This window comes from Sinocyclocheilus anshuiensis, unplaced genomic scaffold (genome assembly GCF_001515605.1).
Source record: "Sinocyclocheilus anshuiensis isolate Anshui unplaced genomic scaffold, SAMN03320099.WGS_v1.1 scaffold29, whole genome shotgun sequence".
In the NCBI taxonomy this organism is placed as follows: Eukaryota; Metazoa; Chordata; class Actinopteri; order Cypriniformes; family Cyprinidae; genus Sinocyclocheilus; species Sinocyclocheilus anshuiensis.
Window position 1 is genome coordinate 546,026 of NW_015539835.1, and position 17,345 is coordinate 563,370.

Consider the following 17,345-nt stretch of genomic DNA (forward strand, 5'->3'; position numbering starts at 1 on the left):
CTAATAACATGGTTGTCAGCATTAAAAGGTAGGCTATTAATGCTTTTTGCAGTGCAAATTTTGTTTGTGATGAAAATAACAGATTTACCTACGGATCGCTGCATTTCTTACAGATTTCGGCTCATTCGAAATCGGATGCAGATGAAGTAGCACTGTATAAGATTACATTTGTTTGAATGCATTATTGAAAGAGCGATTGCGTGTGAATAAGTGTTGTACCTGTTTAAATCATGATTTCACCTGAAAATATTCAGTATCTAGAGGGAACAAACAAATTCCTTAATAACTACCCTATAACTTCCCGCTATGTCCACTGCCGTCAACATCGCCTTCACATTCTTTCTGATTTGAGTGATCCTTCTCTATCAAGCTAGCTAAATATGTTTAATGTGAATTCTTGCTAAATGTGCAGTTATATTACGGGCCGTTGGCATGAATTGTACTCATGATGGAGCGATGTATTTTGCATATAGCTTGACAAGAGCCTCGATATTAGTATTATTCATATTAGTATTTTATTAATAATTTTATTCTATTTTCTAGTTAAGCTGAGAAGTATGTATGCGATTTATTTTTAACATGTAGTATCGTTTTCATGGTCATGCATATGCATATCTAATAAGACTGGCCTTTAGATCGTAATGATAGAACACATCCTCTCATTTTCACAGTGTTGCAAGAAGTTAAGCCAAGTAAAGTGACGAATATGCAACCCCTCTAAAAATTTAAAATGCTGTTATATAATTTGTCCTCATGACTGTGCCAAAATGTGTTTACCCTCCAGTTCAGTCCTCATCCAAAAACAAACCCTTAACATTATAGTTCAATTATAGTTCAGTGTATTTTGATGTGAAAGTTTGTATTTTATTTTTATTTTAACTACTGGTCACTTTCAGTGGGACTTTAAAAGTACAGTATATAATGCACTTTTTGATAGGTTTATGTATTGTTTTGTTTCCAAGAGATTTAGGATGATCTTATGTGTATTAAAAGCCATTTGAAGAATACATTATGATACATTTGTATTGATTTGAAATATGTTTTTCAATCCAATATATTTGCTCTATCCTTAAATTAGACCTAATAATGTAAATTGCCTAAATATTTGTGTGGATTCTTTTATTATCCTTTAAGCCAGAAAACCTTGAAGCAACCCCATGTGTTTCTGCAGCTCCCAAATGTTTCTGCTACCATTAGTACATTTAGTGTTAGTTTTCTGTTATGGAGTTAGCATAGGTGTGAGTCTTAATTAATGAGCCCAGCTAGCTGCTATTGCCCTGGGCTTGGATGCACATTCATGCTTCTTAATGTGATTCAAATGTGAGGCTCATGTTGCTGTAGAGACAAGTCGGAAAACAAACAAAGCACAGCTCTTCATTTATTTCATCCCCCTGGCCTTTATGCCGAAGTCCCCTTTTTCTTTCTGATCTCAGCTCAGTTTTGTCGTTCCTCTGCAATCATTTGTGTTTTGATTGTGTCAAGGGCCCTGTTCTTTGATTAGCGAAAAATGCCAAATAACCTCTGGATACTGGAAATCCATGCACGTTGCTACAATTGATGCATGTGAAAGTGGAATATTAAGATGCCTGTTTATGTGTAGTAGGCATTTTGATGCGTTTTAATAATTGCGGTTGATTCATATGTAAAAAATATTCTCTGTATTCATTAGTCTGGTGCTGTGCATGACTGAACGGCTCTGTGTTAAAATAAAGGGCCAACAAAACCAGAGAGAAGCTTTCGTGTTGAATGAAAAGTAATGAATTTTGGAAAAGACATTGGTTTTGTTCCATTTAGCTAATGAGGATGAAGCTGTTTGCCGCTTCTTGTCTTAGATGAAATAAACTGGCCGGAGGGAGAGGATGCGCCACCAGCTGATGCTCAGGAGCTGATCACCCTACTGCTCAGACAGAACCCTCTGGAGCGCCTCGGCACTGGTAAGGGTCCAAAATGTTTCGGTAATACTATAAAAAATTGCTTTTGGCAAGTTAAATGTCTAGTTGTCCAGGAAGGTATTTTAGGATTTGCAAAGTAATGCATGGTTGTGTGGATTAAATGCAATGTAAAACATGCATACATACATTAAATATTATTCCATGGCTGGTAAAAAAATATATATATAAATAAAATAATAATAATAATAATAAATAAATATGATAGAGAAATCTATTAATAAATATGTATTTATTATAAATCATAATATATATACTCTCACACAGCCACTAAAATCAAAGAAGGGTATTTTCATCAGAAATGTCCAGTTCTCCTTTTAAACAGACATTAAAACAGACATTCGGTCTCACTCATAGTTCACTCACAGGAACTTGCACTGCATAATCTTTCTCTTTAATGTCACTTATGTGCACCCACCCATATAAAAAGGCAAAGTGCAGCACTTTCCCCCCCTTTTTAGTAGAGTCAGACAGCAAATTCACATGTAGGGCCAGATTTACTAACAGCTTGCGCCAGTGCAAACCGTCTTTTGGCATTAAAATAGTACTGTCAGGATTTACTAAAGACGCGCAGTGAAGAATTAGCGCTGAAAAGGCGTGGACACGGTTATTTTTGCGCCTGACCTTATTGAATATGCGTTTGTAGGAGTTTCCCTTTCAGACTCAAAATTTATGGGAGGAGAGAATTAAAATGAATAACGCATGTTTGTGCTCGTCAAATTACTGGTATTTACACCATAATTTAATGCTCCAAAAAAGCATGTCTTAAAGCAGATGCTAATTTGTACTGCTGTTGGTTGATTGTGTTGGTCATTATGAAAATGATCTGGCTGTGTCTGTGTTCTTTAATTTGCACATTGTCAGTAAATCACCCGCAGAAATTTCCACTCCCATTAGCGCTTTTTTGGAATTGCGCTCGCACTAATTTTCCCTGTTTAGTAAATCTGGCCCTTAGCCTCCAAGTACATTTCTTTTAATTGCATTTTTGCTTAGCACCTAAAAAGTCTAACATCGCCACTTTGCCAAGACTACATTTGCACAAAAAAAATTCTGGTGACGAGATTTCAGCAACAAGTTTTTGGCATCACTGGAAGTGAAAATACTGTGAAATGCATCACATTGCACCTGTTTAGAACACAGTAAGGTGGACAAGTGTTTCTGAAATTTGATGTGTATTTGATGTGTATTTGAATGTGTATCCTTAAGCAGGAGGGGCGTATGAGGTCAAGCACCATCAGTTCTTTCACAGTCTGGACTGGAACAGCCTGCTGAGGCAGAAGGCAGAGTTCATCCCCCAGCTGGAGTCTGAGGATGACACCAGCTACTTTGACAGTGAGTGACAGCAGGAGGGAAGTCATTGTCCTTCACGGTCGGTCCATGCAAGCAGTGCAGGGCTGAGAGCCAGTGTCCATGTATGTTTTTATGTCTTAAGGGAGCATGATCAGATGTTCGCAGACTGATAGATTAGTCATATATTAGTATAGCACAGTTGGTTGATGATATGAATCTTTGTCATTTGTTTGGAGAAATGTCAACAGTTTGCACTAGCTTAGTCTTTTTTCCCCCCTCAGTGCTTTGGACTCTTCATTGTAAAAATGTTTTACATGTTATATATACATGAAGTAATAACAATGTAGATTTAAGTAAAAAAAAATTTTTTTCTCCTTCTGTGTATTGTATGATGACCAAGCAAGATGACAGAATGTTTATTTTTGAGTGAACTGTCCTATTAACACTTCTTAGAATAATGGGGTCTTAAAATAACTGACATGAGAGCGTCTTTACAACTGGCATCACCGCACAATGTGACACATTTTCTTCTTTAATCGCAGCACGATCTGATAAATACCATCACTTGGAAACTGAGGAGGAGGAGGATACCAATGACGAAGATTTCAATGTGGACCTGCGGCAGTTTTCCTCATCTTCACACCGATTCTCCAAAGTGAGTTGTGTCTCTCTTTTTCCTCTCACACGGTTTAATTCATGTAGTGCAGAATGACTCAGATGAGAATCTGACTAGTGTATGTTTAAATAAAGATGTTAAAAACTATGGCCAGCACTGTCTCTGCCATATTGTTCAGCTTTTACATGCATTTGCTTTTGTTGGAGGGATATTGTGGGTCAGGGAACAATATCACAAACAATTACTCGTGCACATCCTTGTTCTTTGGTGCACTGCAGTATCAGTTGCTTCCAGAAACTATCATGCTTGCAGTGAAGGAATCTGGTGAAGGCTGCATTTTATAAATATCTGCTATAATTATGGGATTGCTGCTTTTTTTTTAATAAACAAACTAGGACAGAAGCAATTGCTATTGGGAGGGGAATATGATTTATTGATTCTTTGTATTCTTCAGCATTCTAATTATTTTAATTTATTAAAAAGAATATTAATATTAACATCAAATGTAATTCAGCAGCCCCCTTGGAAGTTTGCTGAGGCCCCCTAATGGGTCTCGGCCCCCTGGTTAAGAACCACTGTATTAGATGGATTTAAATTCAGGCATCTTCAATTGTGTTACGGTATTTTTGGTGGTGATTGGTGATTGCCATTTTATGAATTGGATGTTTTATACTAAATTCATACAATAATTCATAAAATTTTACCTAATTCGTACAAAAACATATTTTGTATAAAAAAGTAAGCATAAAGCTGCATCTCTTACCCCACCCAAACCTAAACAACCTAAACGTCAGTGGGGTGTGAGCAGATCATTTAAAAACATAAGAATGAGATTGTACAAATTCTTACGAATTTGCCACCAATTTGGCTTGGGACTGTAAGCAACCACCTAGCAATCATCCAGAACACCCTAGGAGCAACCTAACAGTGACCAACAGAAGCATTTCAAGTTACATTTCCTCGCTTCAGGATTCATTGTCTCATTCTCATGGTTGAATGCAGTGGCATATGCCTGTGTTTTCTTCAAGATCTAATGGAGTTTATTGATGCATATATATATGATGTTTGTTTGTGTGTGTTGTGTGTGTAGGTTTACAGTAGTCTGGATCTGTCTCGAGGACAGCTGGAAGAGAAAGGAGAACAGCCAGAGAAGACAACAGACAGTCCTCTCACTGTTGACTCTCTGAGCTGGACTCCAGACTTTACTGAGATGTATGTTACTCACACACCCGTTCCATAAAAATAGCTTAGATCCAAAATGAAGGTGAAAAAAATAAAAAATGAAGACCTCATCATAAAATAAATGCATCTCTATACTCACATGCTTCTTGCCACACTGTTTGTTTTGAAAATATTTATTTTTGTTAATGAATTATATCATAAACACAAAATCAGATTTAAATCAAGTGTAGCGTTAGTTCTGGCAGGTCACGTTAGTCAAGCTCTCATCAGCTGACTCTCAGCTGATCCCCATCTACCTATAGGAATACGACACCTGTCTAAGCATTCATATATAAGGTCCCTCAGTGTTATCAGCAGTTTTCGCATTGCTCAATAGCTAATTACCCTCCTCCATCCCCAACTCCTTCTCTGTCAGTCGGGATTCAGCCTTCTGATTCTCCTTTGAATCAGACTAATTCTAAAATGTATACATAAAATTATTGAACTTTAACAATATCTGCAATACATTTATGTTGGTTCTGTTCTGTTTACCCTGGGGGGTTATTGCTGCTCTCCCTGCTCTCATCCATGCTAGGCTGCATGGATGCGCAGGGAGTTCTTGCCCAGAACAGAACCATACCGCCAATCCAAAAACTGTATGCTAATTGTCAATCATCTTTGACGATAGTGGTCCTGACAGAACTAGAAAATTCAACTTCTGATAGTAGATTTTGCATTGTCTAGGTTGGTCATTTATGGTCATTAGCTGGACCAAGTTGGTCCTGATGGTTGATCAGATTGGACTGCCAGCTAGCGGGGTCACGTTCAATCTTATAGTCCACCCTCAATAAAGCTGGTTAGAGCTGGTACACTTATTTGGACCACCAACAAACCAGCTTCCATGTTCCTAAAACCACCTTAAATTTGTAGAACCTGACTTTTTCAGGTGGATCATTTCATTTTTCCTTGTTTCTCTTCTCCAGCCCCTCTCTCTCTCATTCATCTGACACTGAGAGCACCAGCTTGAGCAGATGTTCCAGTCTTCTTCCTAAGTTTGCCATCTCTGCAGAAGTGGAGGACGGTGAGGGCTCCCTGGCTCTGGAAGACCCCAGTAAAGTGACCTTTAGTATTGGGGAGTTGCCTCAAGATGATCCTGATCCCACCACTCCTTGTAGCACCATCAGTAACTCCACCCTCTCAGGTAAAGGGGTGATTTAAAGGAGTTGGGAATGTACATTGATCAAACTTCCTTCACAATCAATCCATCAATCAATGTTTACTTATGTTTGAGGTCTCAGGAGACTCCATGTATCAAACATTATTAAATGCGATTAATTTTCACATGCCATTGGTGTACATGCTGTACTATAGGCAGTGGAGTCCTGCAGTGTATTTAGTAAGTAAGTAAGTACATTTTATTTATATAGCACATTTCAACATAGCAAAGCTATCCAAAGTGCTTAAGAATGTAAAATCAAATTAAAAGAGAAAAGGAAACACAGAAAAGAAAAAAAAAAAAGACAGACAATAATAAAATGCTAAGGAGAAATGATACATTTTCAACCTCGATTTAAAAATGGTAATGGAAGGTGCAAGGCGGCAGTCTAGAGGCAACTGGTTCCACAGACGGGGGACAGTGACTGAAAAGGCTCTGGCACCCTTAGTTTTCAAATGGGAACGAGGGACAGATAAAAGAGCCCTGTCAGTGGATCTTAAAAGTCTGGTAGATGACAAAGGGATAATAAGATCTTTAAGATAAGATGGAGCTTGATTGTTTAGAGCTTTAAAAACAAACAACAGAATCTTAAACTGAACTCTAAAATGGACCGGAAGCCAGTGAAGCGAAGCTAAAATTGGAGTGACATGGTCATATTTCTTTGCCCCAGTCAGCAGCCTTGCAGCTGCATTTTGTACCAACTGGAGGCGTGAAAGCGATGACTGAGGAAGACCTGAGTACAGTGAATTACAGTAATCTAAACGTGAGGTAATAAAAGCATGAATAACCTTCTCCAAATCTTGAAAAGACAAAAATGATTTAAGTTTGGAGATGACCCGTAATTGATAAAAACTGTTCCTAACAACAGAATTAATTTGTTTGGACAAACATAATTCTGAGTCTATGATAACGCCCAGGTTTCTAACCTGTGAGGAAATGGAGGGGAAATGATTGCCCAGCTCCTCAATAATATCCATTCTCATTTTTCGGGGACCAAAAACAATAATTTCTGTTTTGTTCTCTTTGAGTTGGAGAAAGTTATTTGTTAACCATTTTTTAATATCTGAGATACATTCCAGCAATGGCTGAATGGAATCACCAGCTTTTAGTGGGAGGTACAACTGCATATCATCAGCATATAAATGAAACGAAACATTGTGCTTCCTGATAATATCCCCCAGAGGGCGCATATATAAGTTAAAAAGAAGCGGTCCCAAAATAGAGCCCTGAGATACTCCACTAGTAATTGGGGCAGATGATGAGGAAAACTTGCCTAGCTCCACAGAAAAAGACCTGTCTTTGAGATAGGAGCTGAACCATCGTAAGGCTGTGCCCGATACCGATCAGATGTTCTAAACAGCAAATAAGAACATTATGATTCACTGTATCAAAGGCAGCTGTAAGATCCAGTAGAATCAATACCACATTTTTACCGGCATCAACTGCAACCAAAATATCATTGAACACTTTAAGCAAAGCAGACTCCGTACTGTGATAAGCAGTGAAACCAGATTGAAAAGGTTCTAATAAATTAGCTGTATTTAAGAATGTGATCAGCTGTAATTGCACAACTTTTTCCAAAAGCTTTGACAAAAATGATAACTTTGAGACAGGCCGAAAATTGTTAAAGCAACTTTCATCCAAACCTTGCTTCTTAAGCAAAAGCTGAACAACCGCATGCTTAAAGCAGTTCGGAACCAAAGTGTCCAAAGATGAGTTAATCAACACTTGGACACTGGGGCCAATTACTGGAAAAGCTGCTTTTATGATCTCAGAAGGAACAACATCCAGTGAGGAGTTAGTAGACTTCATTTTGTTAACGAGATTGGAAAGTTCCATTAAAGAGACATGTTGAAAATGACAAAATTAAAATGGACTAGCAGGCAAGTTCAAAGACAGGTCTGAGAGCTGTGAAGTAAAAGATAAGCGAATAGCACTCACTTTGTCAACAAAAAATGTCAAAAATTTTTCACAGAGCCCTGCTGATGGCTCCCTAGAAAACTGGGAATTCGGATTAATTACTGAATTTATTGTGGAGAATAAAACCCTAGGTCCATGTCACTGTTTGATAACAATCAAATCACATTTTTTTCAGTTAAAGGGTTAGTTCACCCCAAAATGAAAATTCTGTCGTTAATTACTCACCCTCATGTAGTTCCAAACCCGTAAGACCTTCATTCATCTTCGGAACACAAATGAAGATATTTTTGATAAAATGTGAGAGCTCTCAGACCCTGCATAGACAGCAACGCAACTGTAATGTTCCCAGGTCCAGAAACGTAGCAAGGACATCGGTAAAACAGTTCATGTGACATCAGTGGCTCAACTTCAGTTTTGCGAAGCTACGAGAATACTTTTTGAGTGCAAAGAAAACAAAAATAACAATTTATTCAACAATTCTTCTCACCCGAGTTATGTCTTCCGCCATTTTAGAGTATCACAACACATACTCAAGCTTTCCCCTAAGCAAAAACAACGCAGATTACGTTCTTGCGCGCGCTTTCTCCCGAATGTAAACAACGCTGATTATGTCAATTACGCTCTTGGGTACTCTCCAAAATGGCGGAAGACGTAACTCGGGGGAGAAGAATTGTTAAATTGTTATTTGTGTTTTCTTTGCGCTCAAAGTATTCTTAATGACAGAATTTTCATTTTGGGGTGAACTAACCCTTTAACTGAAAAAAATGTGATTTGATTGTTATCAAACAGATAGCAATAATATCTAATGGGATTTGATTAGGTCAGAGGAACATAAAAAATTGATTAAAAGGGAAATAATAAAAAAATAATAAGTAATACAAATTATTTAAAGGGAAATAAGTGCATTGCAGTCTCACTCTTCTTTTTTTGAGTAGGCAGTTTCTCTGAGCACCTGGATCAGGCACCTTCACGGGGAGATGGAGTGGACAGTCTAGACAGCTCCTGTAAGCCCTCCTCTGATACAGCCTCCTTCCTGACTGCTCCCAAACCTGAGGCCACAGAAAAACAGTGTGCAGTCAGCAAAGTCCCAAAATCAGTGTCCACCAGCGCCCTGTCACTAATGATTCCTGGAGGTGAGTGTACAGTAGGTGTTTATGAAAGAAAATGTTGGGATATCTTTACATGCGTGACCAAGTGTTTGTTATTGTCCATGTCAGGGTTTTTTTTTTTTTTTTTTTTTTAAAGGTGGTTACCTGCTGTTGCACAGCGCCAGTCAGCTGATTTATTAATATAGGATTCGACCTCTCTCCTTTGTTCCCCCCCAGATATTTTTGGTGTGTCACCATTAGCAAGCCCCATTTCTCCATACTCGCTGTCATCAGACCCATCCTCTAGAGACTCCTCCCCCAGCAGAGACTCCTCCCTCAGTGGTGTAATCTGTCGTCAGCCAATCATCATCCATAGCTCGGGGAAGAAGTTTGGCTTCACTCTGCGAGCGATCCGGGTCTACGCATGTGACAGTGATGTTTATACAGTTTATCACATGGTCTGGGTAAGTGTGGAAGGCCTTTCCTGCACGCCACTATAGAACCCAAACAGTTGATAAAATGTATTCTCACTTCTCACTTAGAAAGAACGAGCCACATATTTTTCATATCTCTGTTTACTGCATCACAGATAGTTAAGATATTGATGAAAGCTTTCAAACTATGTATGATTTACTATGTGTATATTGTATTGTTTGGGAATAGAATGTAGAGGATGGTGGCCCTGCTCACAAGGCTGGTCTTAAGGCTGGAGACCTGATCACTCATGTGAATGGAGAAACCATTCATGGGCTGCTTCACACTGAGGTGGTGGAACTATTGCTAAAGGTGCAAAAACCAACCAATGTTACAACCACAGCACTATTTTCACTGCTTGTTTTCCATTTAATTTTGTGTTACAATACGTCTGTAAGTGACACTTACATATTTTTTATTTGCAGAGTGGAAGTAAAGTCACGATATCCACAACCCCTTTTGAAAACACTTCTATCAAAACTGGTCCAGCTAGAAGAAATAGTTACAGAAGCAAAATGGTGAGAAGAACCAAGAAGCCAAAGAAAGAGAAAACTCAAGAAAGGTAAGAAAACTAGAATATCATTATTCTTGTTTATTTCAGGTTTTACAAATGTTTATTTACATAACCACATACATTTTGATAAACTGCCTCAGTAGCAAGATCCCCCCAGTGCCACTAGATGTAGCTGTTGCTGCATTGTTTTGTTTTTTTTAATGTACACTGTGTTCAGAAAGGTAAATTAGTGTACTTTCTGCTGCATGCTGTGTAGTATATACTGTATACTGCCTACTATTTTAAAGTATTTTTTGAAACCGTAGGCAGTATGTATGTATAATCATTTAAAATTTTTATCAGATGTTTATCTTAAAAAATATATTGTCATATGACCTTATTATTGACAAGCTTAATTCAGCAAGTAGAGATATTTTAATTTTTTACACTTTAATCCTTCATTGTTAGTTTTGTAAAAATATCTTACACTTCGGGCATCGGATGAAATAATAAATCAAGAAGAAATAAAACTGAGAATCACTTTTGAAATTGCTGAGTGCATTGCGTTATGAGATAGTATTCCATGAATTGTGCTTTATATATTTAATATATATTTTAAACTTTTTGCAAATGTATGCATATTGTACACTGCAAAAGTAATATGAGTAGTATGGTATGTCTTTTTGAATGTTCCAATGTTTTTTCAGTTCAAGCTTTTTTTCCTCTCCAGGCGGCGTTCAGTGTTCAAACGTTTTGCCATGCAACCCTCTCCACTTTTACACACCAGCCGTAGTTTCTCCTCGCTAAACCGCTCACTGTCTTCAGGAGAGAGTCTACCTGGATCTCCCACACATAGCCTCTCGCCACGCTCCCCCACAGCTGCCTTTCGCCCAACACCTGACTTCAACCAGTCAGGTGTGTGTTACATTACCCAGACATCGGTCCTGATAAAAAAAGTATATATATATTAATAATGTTGCCTGTCATGTGTCTTAGGGTGTAAATATATGCTGTTTTAGTGCTCTGTACAAAAAGTAATTTATCTGTAAATATCTGTATGAAAGTAATTAGAAAAAAAATGGCACTTATCTTAACATTTTAACTTTCCACTCTTTCTTCCAGGTGGCAATTCATCACAGAGTAGCTCCCCCAGTTCCAGCGCACCTAACTCACCAGCAGGCTCTGGCCACATCCGACCCAGCACTCTGCATGGCCTGGGTCCCAAACTACCTGGACGGTTACGTCAGGGTCGACGTAAATCAGCAGGGAGTATTCCCCTCTCACCTTTGGCTCGCACACCCTCCCCGACCCCTCAGCCTCAGCCGACTTCTCCTCAGCGGCCCCCATCTCCCTTGCTGACTCACACTGTGGGAAACGCCAAAACTTCTCAGGCCTTCCCTGCCAAAATGCACTCACCCCCCACTATTGTACGCCATATGGTGCGAACTAAAAGCGCAGAGCCTCCTCGGTCCCCGCTCTTGAAGCGAGTTCAATCCGAGGAGAAGCTTTCCCCCTCTTACGCTGGTGACAAAAAACATTTATGCACCCGAAAGCACAGTTTGGAGGTCACCCAAGAAGAGTCTCAAGGGGAGGCCTCATCTATAGGGGAGCATATCCCACCATGCATAGAGGAGAGCACTTCCTGTGAGCCACCCACTATTACTCGGGTGAGGCCTGCTGAGCAGGGCTGCCTGAAGCGGCCTGTCTCTCGCAAAGTTGGTCGACAGGAGTCAGTAGAGGAGATAGATAGGGAGAAGCTGAAGGCTAAAGTGGTGGTGAAGAGGCAGGACTGGGCTGAGAGACGAGAGTCTATGCAAAAACAAGACACCGTGCAAGATGTGGAAGGTGCTGCTGCTGAAGGTAAGGAGTGGAGTGTCCTTACACGTCCCAGTGTGAGACCCCAGAGTTCTGAATCTGGATCCCTGGACAAGTCTACAAATGCTACTTTGAAGGATGTCCTCTACAAAAAACTAAACTCAAGAGTCTGTGAGAGCATAGCTGAGTCTGTCACCAGTGGGGAATGTGTATCACTTTTAAGTGAGAATGTGAGGTCGCCGCCTTGTCAATCAGAGCGACAAATGTCTCGGTCAATGAAGGAAAGTAAACCAGAGAGAATAGATTTCAAAGCCTCCAACATTGAGTTTGCCAGAAAGAGACAGTCCTTTGAGGATAGGGAGGAATCCTTGTGTCGAATATCCTCTGGTGTTCATGAAAGCATTCATTTCAACACCACAAGGTCCAAAAGTCTTCAGCTGGATTCTGCGTTAGCTTTAGAACATGTTAAAGGGGGCATGTGCAACATCCATGGCACTTCTGAAACTTTGGCCCCTAAGCTTTTTAGTGGGAGAGGAGAGAGCGCAGTAGAAAAACTTCAGATGATTGCTTCTGATGGTCCTATCAGGAAGACCTCCTCCGAGTACAAATTGGAGGGAAGGCTTGTGTCCTCTTTAAAGCCACTAGAGGGCACCTTGGACATTGGTCTGCTTTCTGGGCCTCGGGTATCCAAGACTGACACGTGTCTTTCCAAAATGGCAGACAGCCATGGTCAAAGTACTATGTTGGCAGAAGATCTATGTGGAAAACAGAAAACCACAGAGAAAAAGAAAAGTCAACATGCAGGGACGTCTGGCACACTTAACCATAAGGACAATGTGTATTTGAGCAGTAAAACCATTACAAAAGAAGAGTCCATTTCCAATAAGGACTCTACAATAAGTCCTGCTTGCAATGAGGCCTTGCATGATAGAAATAAATTTCATGATGGAATGAAGTTTCAGTTTACAGCCACCAAAGTGGAGTCCATAGACACAAGTGTGAAATCGGAGACTAGGCTAAAGACAACTCAGGAGATGAGAGCTGCACGACACAGTGCTCACTTTGCATGTGGGAAAACGCCTTCCATCAGGGAAGTCAGCAATGAAGACCAGGAAGACGACATGGAAAATATAGAGGATACATCTCCAAAGCAAAATGAAACTCAGCAGACACAACCGGTCCTTAGTAAAACAAATCAACCTGACGAATTCCGAGTGTCTTCTGCTGTTATTGCTGAACTCAACTCTGTCCAGCAAAACCCAGAAGCAAATTCTGGCAAAAATAATAGTAGGCTGAGTGAGACACCAACTACTTCACGCAGTTCAGCAATGTCTACTAAGAAGGATAGCATAAATGAAGACAAACCAGGCGATACAAAGACCACTGCAGTGATAAAGCAGATCTGTTCATCAGAAGATGTTATGGACAATGCAGGTGCAACATCAAGCCCAACTGTGGCTGCAACCAAGACTCTGATAGATAGAAAGGATAGGGCTGGTAGCACCAAAGACTTTCTTGACATCAATCCAGAGCATCTTCAAGATTTGAAGGAAAGCAAAACATCTAGCAGAGTAAAAAGTTTAGACAAACATGTACAGTCTGCACTGGGAGACAGAGCTGATGCTAAGCCAACCTCAGCTGACTCAGGGCAGGCTAAACCAGAGATATCTGTCAAAGAAACAGCACCCATCCCACAGAGTCTATCTTTAGCTTCCTCCGTCACAACATCCATTGTGTCTCCTGTCTCAGCACCAGCAGATGCACCTGAGATCCCTATTATTAAAAGCTCATTGTCTCCCAGATCTAACCTTCAAAGAAAAACCACGTCATCTGCCATTGCTGCCCCGTTGAAGGACATGCCTGCTACTGATTCAAAATCCCATGCCTGTGCAAGCACCACCCCACAACTTTCTGGGTTGGCTGAAGTAAAAACAACCAGCATCCAACCTCCACAGTCTGATCAGATTTGTTCCAAAATTTCAAGCTCTGTTGACTTGGAAAATGGACAGACAGCAAGTATTTCAGTTCAACTCTCCAAACAAATCTCAGACCGAACACAAAATTCCTGTGCATCAAGTGGTAGCAGAGAATTCAGTGTGCAAACCCATCAGTCTCAACAGGGCTTAAACAAAAATCAACATGCAGACAAAGTAAATCCTCCGGAAGCAAGTAGCCAATCCAGTTTAATGGCGAAGGATACTAAAAACCTGCCAGCATGTGGAGTTAAAATGGACTCGAGAGATAAAATGGCCTCTAAAAAGGACTTCAGGTGCAGTGAGAGTGAAAAGATTACCTGTGCCTCTAACCCTAACCCTTCAGTCAAAGCTGAAGTTTCAAATAACTGTGAAAAGCGGGAAGCCATCTTCAGAAGCCAAGTAAGCACATCAAAGGACACGGGTGCAAGCCCACCAAAGACTAGAAGTTGTGACACTTCAACAAAAGACACTGTGCATGTGCAGTCTGCAATTAAAACAGAAGAAAAGCAGAAATTCAAGAGTGTTCTTGATGTAGACACTGAGAAGGCCAATAAGCAAGTTATGGACATGCCCATTACAGAGACAAGTGCAGCACAGACTGCAATAAAACAGACGCAAAAGTCTTATAGTGCGGTATTAAAACAAACCCCTTTGAGTTTGAAAAACAAGCCACGAGTAGACTCGCCGCTTGTTATGCAGTCTATTGGGAAGGCAGTTGAAGATAAGAGAAAGCAGGAAAACATAGCACAGCTACAGCCCATTGTCAAAGACAACATAGTAAAACCAAAGGAGCTAAGAGAGTCAGTCCTGTCTACGCCCAAATCTCAGCTTCACAAAGAGACCCACACTGGTTCTCGAGGTGGCTCCGTGCCGGTGTTGCCTGTACCAGCTGTTAAAATCCATGTGTCTAGTGGGCTTCCTCCTGGTAAGGGCAGCGCTGCTGTAGTTGAAATACTCGGACCTTCCTCAGAGGAACAAGTGAAGTCCAGAATTGACGTTCCAAGATCAGAGTCTTTCAAGGGCTCCAGCACCAAAGGGACAACTACTAGTACTGATTCCAGTCCTGACCCTAAACATGCCTCAAGTGAGTCAAAGGTGACTGACAAACAGATTTCATCCAACCGAAAAGAGCAAGTGGAAAAGAAGAGAAAGGATACTCAAGATACATCATCAGCACCCAAAACTAACCGCAAAGACTCATCAAGAGGCATGCCTTTGGCAAAGGATAGTACTACTATTGAAAAAGATTCAGTCCGTTCTAAACAAACAAAGGATACGCCACGTGGTTCAACTTGTAAAAAGTGATGTATTGTATTGTAGTTGCCAAGCGTATTGAATTTTAAAAAGACTATGAGGATGTAAACATAATTTTTTGTCTATATGTAATATCATGAAGCCTTCCTATCTGAGGACCGGTGAAGCTGTTACTTTGGGTTTTCATAAGAAACCAGAGATGAATTTGTTTGTTTGTGTTGTGATCTATAATGCTTTGTTAATATTATGTCTAAAAAAGTGTAGGCTGAATGTTGACTTGTTTTGCTGCTGATTTGTGGTCTTGTTTTAGATCTCGCAAAAGCGCCAAAATTAGTCATTGTATTGTGTTGCGGTGTGATGTAACGAGTGGCGTGTGCAATAACTGGGGAGACGGAGTGTAGATGCCTTTTTAAAGGATTTAATGAACTGTGCCAATCCTGGTGGAGTGTAATTGTACCAAACAAAAAGCACCTTAAATTCAGAGCTGAAGATGCATGTTAACTGACTGTGTAAAAAAAAAAAAAAAAAAAAAAAGCTTCATGCTTATTCAGGCTAGTGTTATTATGTATTATACTGGTTTCTGATGTATTTAAAAACCACTAGGAAAAATATATGTAGCAATGGTGCTATTAATGTGCAGATCACTTATTTTATTTTTATTTTTTTCACTGCTTTTTTTTTTTTATTTTGGACCTTATCAGCAAAGTTTTGTTTTGGGTAGTGGTGCACAGAGGGAAAGCACTTTGTCCTGTGCTTCTCACCTGGAACTATTTTATATTGGAATCATCTTATGGTTCTGGAATCATAGTGGAAGGGGCCTTCGAGTTTTTTTGGGGAAATATGACTTGCTGTTCTTAGCAGGTCATGGTGAAATTCACATTCCTTTCACATATATTATTTTTTATGCAATATATTGTAAATACAGCAGCATTAATTGTACAGAGGGGTCGGTTGAAAATGAGTGTTGTATGTTTTATATGTATATATTTTGTTATGTCATATGTTTGTATATTGTACTTAATGTTGGTCTCCTATTGATGTTATCTGCTCAGTAATTGTGCTCATATAGAGTCTAGAGTCTATCTAGCAGAATAATGATAGTCTCACTCTGAAATGAAGTGTACTTGAAGTTTCACTAAGGTATGTAGGGGTTAACCACATGCATTTTCAGATATGTATTTTAAGTGACGCAGCAGAGTTGCTCTCCGAATGTTCATCATACTTGATGCCGCTAACAAGGAAATCATGCATTTACATAAAAACAGGGACAAGACAGATGTAGCACATTATATAAAAGGCAAGTTTCAGAGACTGAACCCCGTGATTAGTTTGCTACTATGTAGATTATATACAATCTGTTTAAAAAAAAAAAAAAAAAAAATCTCAAGCTTTTAGGGCTAACATTTGGCATACAGGAACATGATGTATTTCCCCTAGTTTGGTTAAAAGGGCTTATACACTGATAATCAAATGTGCTTTAGCAACACTTGTGGTATGTCAGGACTTGTGATAAATGTCAGGAGTTTCACTGCATGTTTGTTCTTCATGTCCAATCAGTTTCTTACATATTCATATGCAAAGTACAACACTTGCAAATGGGAATTGTGTAATACTTTATTAAATGCATTTGTGCTATTAACATTTCTAGTCACGTAATAGAACTGCTAAGCGCATTTCCTGCACTTTTTACCTTTGAAACCTTTCAAAGCTCTCTTCCCTTTTTTAAAGGTTGTGTCCAAACATTAAAAAGCATATTTGCCATTAGTTGTGCTTTATTTGACCTTTAGGTAGTTGCATTGTGACCACTGAAGTTTAGCATCAGAACGGAGAAGAGGATGAATCATTGTGTCTTTTGGTATTTGGTCTTAACTTTAAACTTGCTATAGCTCTGCTGGTATGTATACATCACATACCAACTTAAAGTGAATTGTGTATCTAGGCCAATTTCAGTATACTTTATATTGTGAAACATCTAGGGTATATTACAGTATGATATTGAAGTATTTGCGATTAATGTTTTAATGTAAACAGCATATATCTGAGCTAAACACAAATGTGCATAAGTAACTAAACAACAGAATGCACCATTTAAA

The 17,345-nt window shown here is 39.4% G+C and overlaps 1 protein-coding gene across 4 annotated transcripts in view; it reads left to right on the forward strand.

The window, feature by feature from the left end:
- Positions 1 to 17,168, forward strand: part of LOC107684348 (microtubule-associated serine/threonine-protein kinase 4-like) — a 136,534-nt gene extending 119,366 nt beyond the window's left edge. For 3 of the 4 annotated variants that reach the window (XM_016480593.1, XM_016480595.1, XM_016480594.1), the window contains 11 exons: positions 1,833 to 1,934; positions 3,156 to 3,281; positions 3,782 to 3,894; positions 4,946 to 5,067; positions 6,000 to 6,217; positions 9,088 to 9,285; positions 9,478 to 9,704; positions 9,904 to 10,026; positions 10,140 to 10,276; positions 10,938 to 11,122; positions 11,330 to 17,168. In XM_016480593.1, the coding sequence (XP_016336079.1) occupies positions 1,833 to 1,934; positions 3,156 to 3,281; positions 3,782 to 3,894; positions 4,946 to 5,067; positions 6,000 to 6,217; positions 9,088 to 9,285; positions 9,478 to 9,704; positions 9,904 to 10,026; positions 10,140 to 10,276; positions 10,938 to 11,122; positions 11,330 to 15,303 (5,525 nt within the window). In that variant the 3' untranslated portion in view covers positions 15,304 to 17,168. The remainder of the gene's footprint in view (positions 1 to 1,832; positions 1,935 to 3,155; positions 3,282 to 3,781; positions 3,895 to 4,945; positions 5,068 to 5,999; positions 6,218 to 9,087; positions 9,286 to 9,477; positions 9,705 to 9,903; positions 10,027 to 10,139; positions 10,277 to 10,937; positions 11,123 to 11,329) is intronic. The other variant, XM_016480596.1, reaches the window with a different exon arrangement.
- Positions 17,169 to 17,345: the final 177 nt, after the last annotated feature.